Here is a 9844-nt window from a genome sequence, read left to right as displayed (position 1 = left end):
AGTCCCATTCACTTGTATTGTGATATCACTATTATGGTCATTTTCAGGAATTTCATCCCGGTTAGAAATTTTGGCACACATCACATGTTGTCCAATGGGGTCATATTATTCTATAACAGTTGAGATATTCTCCGCTAAATGAAGTGCATACAAATCTTTCCCAAAACCTAGACTGCAAACGCCCCCGGAGGAAGACGTGTCCTACAGAGGCCATGCGGAACGTTTGTAGTAACCACGTGTTTCCCACACGGAACATATTCCGTGTAGCACACATCTTCTCCTCATGTGTTTACTTTTATGGACCAGACTCATCTAAACTCTTAAACTATGGAAAACATTAGCGACGGAAAATGGGAGTGTTTACCCGTGAAATTACATGAAAGCATATTACAGACTCTAAAAGAGTTGAATTTTACACATATGACTCCTGTTCAGGTAACGTTATTCACTCGTTTAGCTATCTGTAGGCTACTCAGATGTTTATCAGATTATTTACAGGTCAGTTTTTCTCAATTTCAGGCTGCCTGCATCCCTCTTTTTATGAGTAATAAAGATGTTGCTGCTGAAGCGGTGAGTATTTAAACATGTATTTTTTATCATAATGTGGCATCTGTCTGAGAATATGTCACAGATATGTTTCATAATCAATGTCATTTCAGGTGACTGGCAGTGGGAAAACTCTGGCATTTGTGATTCCTGCATTAGAAATTCTCCTAAAGCGAGAAGAGAAGTTAAAAAAGATGCAGGTGTGCATTAATATGATACATTTTACATTTAGTTTATGCTTTCTCCTTGTTAATCAGAGGTTTGCTGAAAGAAATCGGTGTAGTTCAAGTTCATTTCTATTGTAATTGTGTTTTCAGGTTGGTGCATTGGTCGTAACGCCCACCCGTGAGCTGGCGCTGCAGATCAGTGAGGTGATGGGCCGCTTTCTGCAGGGATTTCCTCAGTTTAGGTGAGTTTAAAGCATCTACCGTATCTACTGTACTGTACTAAATCTTACAACATGTGTGTATGTTTTTAGCCAGATCCTCCTGATTGGTGGAAGCAACCCTATCGAGGATGTAGAGAAGTTAAAGACTCAGGGGTGAGTATTTAGACTGCCATTTTCTACCATCTAAAATGAAATCTGGGATAATATAAGCAAAAACAATGTCCTGTGCACTTCGTAGAGCCAATATCATAATTGCGACCCCTGGCCGATTGGAGGACATGTTTAGGAGGAAGGCAGATGGACTTGATTTGGCCACGGCTGTGAAGTCTCTGGACGTTCTAGTGCTGGACGAGGCTGACAGATTGCTGGAAATGGGCTTTGAAGCCAGGTAATCAGTCAGAAAACAAACAAAAAATCCATAATAATAGGCAATACAATTCATAAGCATTTAATTTTACGTTGCTTGGCAGCTTAACTGCACTGCATCACTTTACATTGGGTGTATTTAAAGGAATAGTCCACTTAATATGAAACCTTCACCCTCATGACACTCCAAACTCAATCTGTGGACAAAAAATACAATGGAAGTTAATGGGAACCAAAACTGTTTGATAACCAACATTCTTAAAAATATCTTCCTTTGTGTTCGTGGGCTTTTGAACGAAACGAGGGAGTGTAAGTGATGACATGATTAAAGTTTTTGGGTGGTTTGTCCCTTTCATATTCCAATGAAAGTCTATTAACTAATGCAGTTTTTGCCTTTGCCTCTGCAGTTTAAACACTATTCTGGGGTATTTACCCAAGCAGCGGCGCACGGGTCTGTTCTCCGCCACGCAGACGCAGGAGCTGGAGAAGTTGGTAAGGGCAGGTCTGCGTAACCCTGTGCGGATCACAGTCAAGGAGAAAGGAGTGGCGGCTTCCAGCGTTCAGAAAACACCAGCCAGACTCAGCAATTATTACACAGTGAGTCATCTGGGATTCAATGATTCACCGTTTCAGTTAATTATGACATGAAATCAGTATCGATTGACTTAATACATGAAGAGTTCAGATGCAAAAGCCAATAAGTGCCATTTGAAATTTTCTTCTAAAATGATCATTTTTATCAAGCTTGTATATTTAAGTTCAGTGATTTCACTTAAATGGCAATGATAATTACCTATTAATTGTTATTTAAGTGAAATTACTGAACTTAAATATACAAGTTTGATAAAAATCATCATTAAAGAAGAAAATTTCAAATGGCATTTAGAGGCTTTTGCATCTGAACTCTTCACATGTTCCTTGTCTCATTTTGAACAATATGGGTATATATGCTTGTTTGCTCTCATTCTCAATGTTTCTATTGTTTATGTGAACATGTAGATATGTCGAGCAGAGGAGAAGTTCAACACTCTGGTGGCGTTCCTCAGGCAGCACAAACATGAGAAGCAGCTTGTGTTCTTCAGGTTTGTTTCACTGATTTTGCCACATATATTACTGATCAAAATTGTGGTTTTGTCTCTTCTGCTCACCAAAGTTTTCAAATGGGAAGTTTTCTGTTTTTAAATGAGATGTTTTGATGAATAGCTGTGATTTGAAATGGAAACTTTTGTAACATATAATCATATAATTTACTAGGGCTGGGTAATAAATATCGATTTCTCGATATTAATCGATTCTCATTTTTACAAACCGATATCGATTCTTAAATCTCAAGAATCGATTAGTCATCCTGTTTCATTTGAATGAATGGATCATTGTATCGCGGCTGCGCGCATCCAAAAAATCGCAATAATCTTTGTCCTTTGTTACTATTGATATGAAACAAAGTCTCAATTTTCAAATTACGTCCATTTTCTTTAGAAATTCAAAAACGTAAATAGCGTTTTGCCGTTTTGGCGCTGTGGCGTGAGATCGCTCTGGAGAAGCAGCAGCGCTGATCTCTCTTCCGGCTTAATAATACCAGTTACAGCGCCAAATAAACATGAATGAGCATCTGAAAGTGTGTTAAAGATAGAGGACAACTTATCGAAATCCGTATCATGTCACATTGATTCGCTCAATCAGCGTTTCAACCGTGGAAAGACGTCAGTTAAACAGCTTGTAATCAATGTCATCGTCATATTTACCTCAGAAAACCCACATAAACTCGTTAGTCCACACTCGTTAGTGTTCTTCAATATTTAATGCATATTTGAATAAATCTGGCAAGTTTTTATGACAGCCACCATTTAAATGTTTATATTTCATATAATCTTCTTATTATAAAAATAAATAAAAGTATAATTTAAGTGTTTGTGTAGCTATAAAACAGTTAATTATTACCTTGATATTAGGCTAATGAAGCCTATAGGCTACAACTAGACTATATATATAGACCATAGTTTACAGCATTAGTAGAGATTTGATTCCCTTGAGAAAATTTGCCATTTATTGTAACTGATATCCAAAATAATCGATATTGAATCGAATCGTAATCGAAATCGAATCGAATTGCAAGCTTGTGAATCGAAATCGAATCGAATTGTGAAATTTGTCTCAATACCCAGCCCTAATCTTTACTGTTACTTTTGATTGATTTAATGTGTTCTTGCTGAAAAAAAATATCACTTTTATACTTCATCATGGGAATAAATTAGATTTTAAAGGTACATTGTGCAACATTTCATGTTAAAATTACCCGTTTTTCTAGCCTATACATGCTTAAACAATCGCCTGATGGGCCGAATGAGCCCTTCTCTGATCACTGAGATTGCCTCTATAATCCTGTACGGTAAAATAAATAAGAGGGATTCGGACCGGATTTGAGACTGGGCGTGACGTCATGCGATTTCACGCTCGCCTGGCTACGTCTGGCAGGTTTGTGTATTCGCCGCCGTTCTCCGTATCAGCGAAGACAACTCGAGCGACACAACTTTAGTCAACTTTCCACAAAAGTAGAAGATGATTCAAAGAGACGGGCTTGTAGTTCATCGCAAACTCCACGCAAGACAAAGAAAATAAAACTTGTGTCTAGTGCCAGGCGTCGGAATAAGACGAGAGTCGACATCGGGAAGCTTTCAACAAATGGAGAGATCTCCGGTCTGCTCTAGGGCTCAAACGGGATCAAAGTAATAACTTGTATTGTTCATGAACGTGTTTCCATAATGATACAATCATAAGTGGATACAGTAAGCACATAAAACAGTTCAACATGGAGATAGATGGAAACTAAAACCAAAGTTTTCTACTACCCCCGTTTTCCCCTCACACACACATAAGTGTGTAATTTACTCAAATGCCTTTCCTTTCATATTTAAAATGACTTATAACTTTATTACCTCTGAAGACATTATGAAGGAGCGGCTGATGCTCCTTTGGTTATGAACAGCTCGTGGGAATGTGTGTGTCCGTGAGTGTGCACACCTCTGGTTGCAGTTTTGCTTGTCGCCAGAGGGGGCGTAGTTCTGCATAAACTCAGAGACTTGCGCAATGCACCTTAAAAATAATAAAATAATACAATTTACTGTATTTTTACTGATCAAACAATAAATTCAGCATTGTTGAGCAGAGGAGACTTTATGGTTTGGCGGTGAATCTGAATAATGTTGTCCAACCATCCTAACATGATATCGTTCTCCTTTGTGCCCACAGCACCTGCGCCTGTGTGGAGTATTTCGGGAAAGCCCTGGAAGTCTTGATCAAGAACGTCACCATCCACTGCATCCACGGGAAGATGAAACATAAACGAAACAAGATCTTTGCGGATTTCCGTGCGCTGAAGAGGTAAAGGACTGCATCATGCCTTTCTAGATATTCAGGAAGTTGTAGAAGAAGAATAAATGCATTATGCTTGTATGCAGTGGGATTCTCGTGTGCACAGACGTCATGGCGAGAGGCATCGACATACCGGAAATGAACTGGGTGATTCAGTATGATCCACCGAGCAGTGCGAGGTAACCTGCATGAACACATGAACACACATGCAGAAACTAATTTTCCAACAAAGATATTTATTTTAATGTTTGAATGTTCTACCTCAGATTTGCCAAATGTTCTCGTGTTTGTCATGACATGTTCTGACAATAAAGAGTAGTTTGAAACCACAATTAACACTCTGGTTTCTACAACTTTCACTTAGGAGCAAAAATCTGCCTTTAAACTTAAAGGGTTAGTTCACCCAAAAATGAAAATTAAGTCATTAATTACTCACCCCCATGCTGTACCAACCCCGTAAGACCTTCGTTCATCTTCGGAACGCAAATAAAGATATTTTTGATTGAATCTGAGAGCTGGATCACTCTTCCATAGACTGCCTAAGGGACTGGCTCTTGACGGCCCATAAAGTCATTAAAGAAAAGGTTTAAATATTCCATGTGCCTACAGCGGCTCAATTATAAGTTTATCAAGCGACGAGACTACTTTTTGTGCGAAAAAAACATAAATAACGACTTTATTCCACTATTCCATTACTTCCTTATGGGCGCATGCGCGAGAACTGAGACGAGGGCGTTCTCATTCGTCTACTTCTTGGAGTTTTACCGCCACCTACCGTATAAAATGATGATCCATATATAAGGCGCTCTGGATTATAAGGAACACTGTCGTTTTTTGAGAAGGCTTTTAAGTGCACCTTATAGTGCGGAAAATAGGCAATTTGAAAAGCGTATGTACAGCGCGCTTGTAAACAGAAAGTTTTGCGCTTCCAGCTATATCGGCACATCATCTTATACTGTAGGGGGCGGTAAAACTCCTAAGCGGTGAGCAGCCGGTATCAAGAAGTAGACGAATGAGAACGTCCTCGTCTCAGTTCTCGCGCATGCGCCCATGAGGAAGTAATAGAATAGTGGAATAAAGTCGTTATTTATGTTTTTTTCGCACAAAAAGTAGTCTCGTCGCTTGATAAACTTATAATTGAGCCGCTGTAGGCACATGGAATATTTAAACCTTTTCTTTAATGACTTTATGGGCCGTCAAGAGCCAGTCCCTTAGGCAGTCTATGGAAGAGTGATCCAGCCCTCAGATTCAATCAAAAATATCTTTATTTGCGTTCCGAAGATGAACGAAGGTCTTACGGGGTTGGTACAGCATGGGGGTGAGTAATTAATGACTTAATTTTCATTTTTGGGTGAACTAACCCTTTAAAAGGAATAAAGATTTGACGTAATCGTGATAATTATTGATATCGATTGAATATGTTATCGTGATAATTGTTTAGTGTTGTTCCTGTGTTATTGATGCTTAGGAAAAGGGAGCCTTCAGTTTGGAACCTTTAAATAATGAAACATTACTTTTAATGAAAGACTTTTGAGAGGAAGTTATTTTTCGTAATTCGTGTAGGTCATAAATTTAAATCATAATGGTCATAAAAAGATCTTAAAAAGTCTTCAATTTGACTGACGAAACCCTGTCTAAGGCACTGTTTACAGCTGGTATGAGATGTGTTTTGGTGGATCGGATCACAAGTGGACGACACTAAAGTAAATACAGGTGTAAACGCGGTCTAAAACACTTTCAACCACTTCCAGAGGTAGTTTAAAACGCATTCGACCTGATTGCTTTCATGAGTGTGTTCAAACAGCCACTAAAGAGCGTCTTCTCTCCGTCTATTGTCCTCATGAGTGAACATTATGGAAAAAGCTCTAGCCATACAGGGGTTTAACTTCGTCTGCCCGTACATTTACCCGCCCATAGACCCTACCCTTGAAGAAATCAGGGCAGAATGGCTGAAAATATTACTTTTGAGTTCTTTGCGAGCGAACACAAAGTTTTGAAATAAAATTTACCGTGTCCCTTTAGTGGCTCTGTATTAAACAAAATGAGCAATTCTTAAAATAAAATTAAAAGGAAAACTGAAAATAAAAATGAATAGTATACAAGTAATAATACAATAATACTGTTTTAAATGTGACTACTGTTTGAATGTTTTGTGCATGCATTGGTAATTTTTGTCATCAAATTTCCATCAGTTCCTTTGTGCATCGGTGTGGAAGAACCGCGCGAATCGGAAACCAAGGCAGCGCTCTTGTCTTTCTTCTGCCAATGGAAGAGACATATGTACATTTCTTGTCCATTAATCAAAAGGTAAGTCCCAGAGACACTTCATCTAATATACAAGACTTTAAACATGGAAAAAATACATTTAAATGTATGCATTTGGCTGATGCTTTAATGATATGCGTCTTCTCTGCTCATGCATTCCCTGGGAATTGAAGTGCAAATTCTTACCTTTTTTGTGCCTAATACTATTGTTCTTCTATATTATGGAGTTTAAGTTTAACCCTTATGCTGCATTAGGGACATTTTTGGTCTTTTGCAGTTGAATTTCTTTGACCATTTTGGCTGTTTTAATGCAAATGGTATGAAATTTGGCAAAATTGTGACTTTTTGGATGCATGTAAAAAATGTGATCCCATTTTGCAAAATATGTATAACACACACTGTGTAGATCAAATAGTAACACTCAGCACCATAAAGACCAAAAATGGCCCATTGAAACCCATTAAAACGTTGTTTAAATCTGAGGCTGTCAGTAATACATGAAACATGATTTTTGCACAAACATCCTTTCATTTTGAAGCAAAAGCATTATATTTGCATTATATAGTGTATTCCACCAGATGACGTCACTACATATTTATTCCCTATGGGTGGAAATGCACCTTATTTTAGGCAATAGGCAATGTTTAATAGGTGGCCATTTTTGGTCTCTAACGCGCTAAGTGGGATTTTTTGCAAAGTGGGACTGTGATAATCCAAATCTAAAGTTTTCTCTTTGCATTTAGTTTATTGAAAATAATTGAATTTTTGTGTTTTTTCCTCTTATACAAATCGATGGTTTCGCAAACAAAACTGGTAATTAAAGGGTTAAAATCCTGAAATTGAATACATTTTTGGTAGTTATGATGAGGACTGATGCTGGTTAAAAGATTTAACTTGGTAAAAGTGGAACATAATAATAATATATATATGGCCATTTTTGGTCCTTAATGCACTCAACGGTGTTAAAAATCTAATGCAGCACAAGGGTTAAATAAAATAGTGTTTGTTCGTTATAGTCCTGTGTTTTCCCCCCCAGTGTCCCCTTCAGTTGTTCCCTCCAGTGAAAGACGTGGTTGACGTTCTGCCTAAAGTAAAGGTGTTGGCTTTACGTGACAGAGCAATGTTTGAGAAGGGCATGAAAGCCTTTGTGTCGTGTGTGCAGGCGTACGCCAAACATGAGTGTAGTTTGATATTTCGCATTAAAGGTGAGTGACTTTGTGTCACACATTTCATAATAGAGGCATAATCAAGATAATTCAGCTGATTAAAATGATGTTTACTTCGTACAGACTTGGATTTTGCTGCTCTGGCCCAAGGCTTTGCTCTCCTCCGTTTGCCCAAAATGCCTGAACTGAAAGGAAAGACCTTCCCCAACTTCAAACCGGTGACCATCGACACAGACGCCATCCGCTTCAAAGATAAAAACAGGGAGAAACTGAGACAAAAAAGACTGGCAGAGCAGAAAGAGAAAGAGAAGCCATTGAGGAAGAACTTCATCAAGAACAAATCCTGGTCCAAGCAGAAGATCAAGAAGGATAGAAAGAAAAAGAAGACGGCCAAAAGAAAACTGGATGAGGTATGTTATTAGTATTTTTCTCTGGAAATCCGGTTAAAGAGCTGTTAATGGACTCAATGCTAAACTTGTGTGGTCACAGGAATCAGATGCTGAGGACGAAGACCTGAACGAGCTCTTAAATGACACGCGTCTGCTGAAGAAACTCAAGAAAGGAAAGATCAGTGAAGAGGACTTTGACAAGCACATTTGTTCACATCCCAAACAAGCAGAAACACACAGTCCTGATGGAGAATGACGTCACACGCATCATTTTGACTGTACTGCACAAGGACGTGGATGCAGTCATCACAAATGTGCTTTTGTACTATCTTGCATATACATCAAATAATGAAATAAAGATTTCTATTGGAAATGTAAGAGTGTTATGATATGATCTATATTTTCCTGTTAACGATAATGAATGAAAAGCAACCAAATGAAATATGACCGCCATTCATATGTCTAATTTTAACTGGCGCACATAAAAAGAAAAATATATATCTGCTATATTTGTGTAATTTAGTATATGAAAGTCAAATCCTTAAGTTTACTTTCTATGGTATAACAAGGTTTAAACAAGGGGTTTTACATCTTTTAGATGCCACAGACCCCCCAAAAATATGATCTATTTATCTATATATGTTCTTGGATAAAAGCTCAATTTATATTGTAAAAAATAAAATATTTCATTTCTTTTAAGTTGAGTATATTACATTTTAGCACTGTACTGTTAGATGCATTATTTATTCGCTTATTTATTTATATATATATATATATATATATATATATATTTTAATGAAAAATTTTACTATTAGTTTACATTTTTTTACATTGTTTTATCTAAACATTTCCATTAACCCCATCCTAAATTTTCAATTTAAAGATCCAATTTATGTCATGAAAAAAATAATATTTTAAATATTTTTAGATATTATTTGGAAAATATTTGGTTTCTATTATTTATTCAAATAAATTCTACTGTTTAATGCATTATTCATTTGCTCATTTATTTACTTCTTTTCATATTTTATTTATTTAATTTAAAATTGTATTTATTTATTTATAAATGAAACATTTATTATTATTATTATTAGACGTATTTTTGCGCTGTATTTTTCTCTAAACATTTACATGGATCTGCAAAATATTTATTATTTTTTTAAAATGCATTATTTATTTGCTTTATTGTCGTATTATATATTAAATAATATATTATTGTATATCAATATTATTTTATATTTTTTTATCTAATTTGTATTTATTTGTTGTAATCTAATTGGTATTTATTTTTAACTAAAATATATTTGTATTATTCCATTTTCACACTTTTTTCCCTCTAAACATAACCCCTG

General features: G+C 36.6%; 1 protein-coding gene across 1 annotated transcript; it reads left to right on the top strand.

Annotated features, from left to right (window-relative positions):
* The first annotated feature begins 224 nt into the window (after nucleotides 1-224).
* ddx55 (DEAD-box helicase 55) lies at nucleotides 225-8870 on the top strand. Its single transcript, XM_039678051.2, has 14 exons — nucleotides 225-435; nucleotides 520-570; nucleotides 660-746; nucleotides 864-955; nucleotides 1025-1087; nucleotides 1173-1322; nucleotides 1708-1897; nucleotides 2300-2382; nucleotides 4550-4681; nucleotides 4759-4851; nucleotides 6865-6979; nucleotides 7974-8142; nucleotides 8227-8513; nucleotides 8593-8870. Exons 1-14 carry the CDS (start codon nucleotides 328-330, stop codon nucleotides 8746-8748), a joined length of 1776 nt encoding a protein of 591 aa, XP_039533985.2. The 5' UTR covers nucleotides 225-327; the 3' UTR covers nucleotides 8749-8870.
* Nucleotides 8871-9844: the final 974 nt, after the last annotated feature.

Source organism: Pimephales promelas, chromosome 23 (genome assembly GCF_988280905.1).
Source record: "Pimephales promelas chromosome 23, fPimPro1.hap1.1, whole genome shotgun sequence".
Lineage (NCBI taxonomy): Eukaryota > Metazoa > Chordata > Actinopteri > Cypriniformes > Leuciscidae > Pimephales > Pimephales promelas.
The sequence above is the reverse complement of the archived record's forward strand: the minus strand, read 5'-3'. Positions and strand labels throughout refer to the sequence as shown.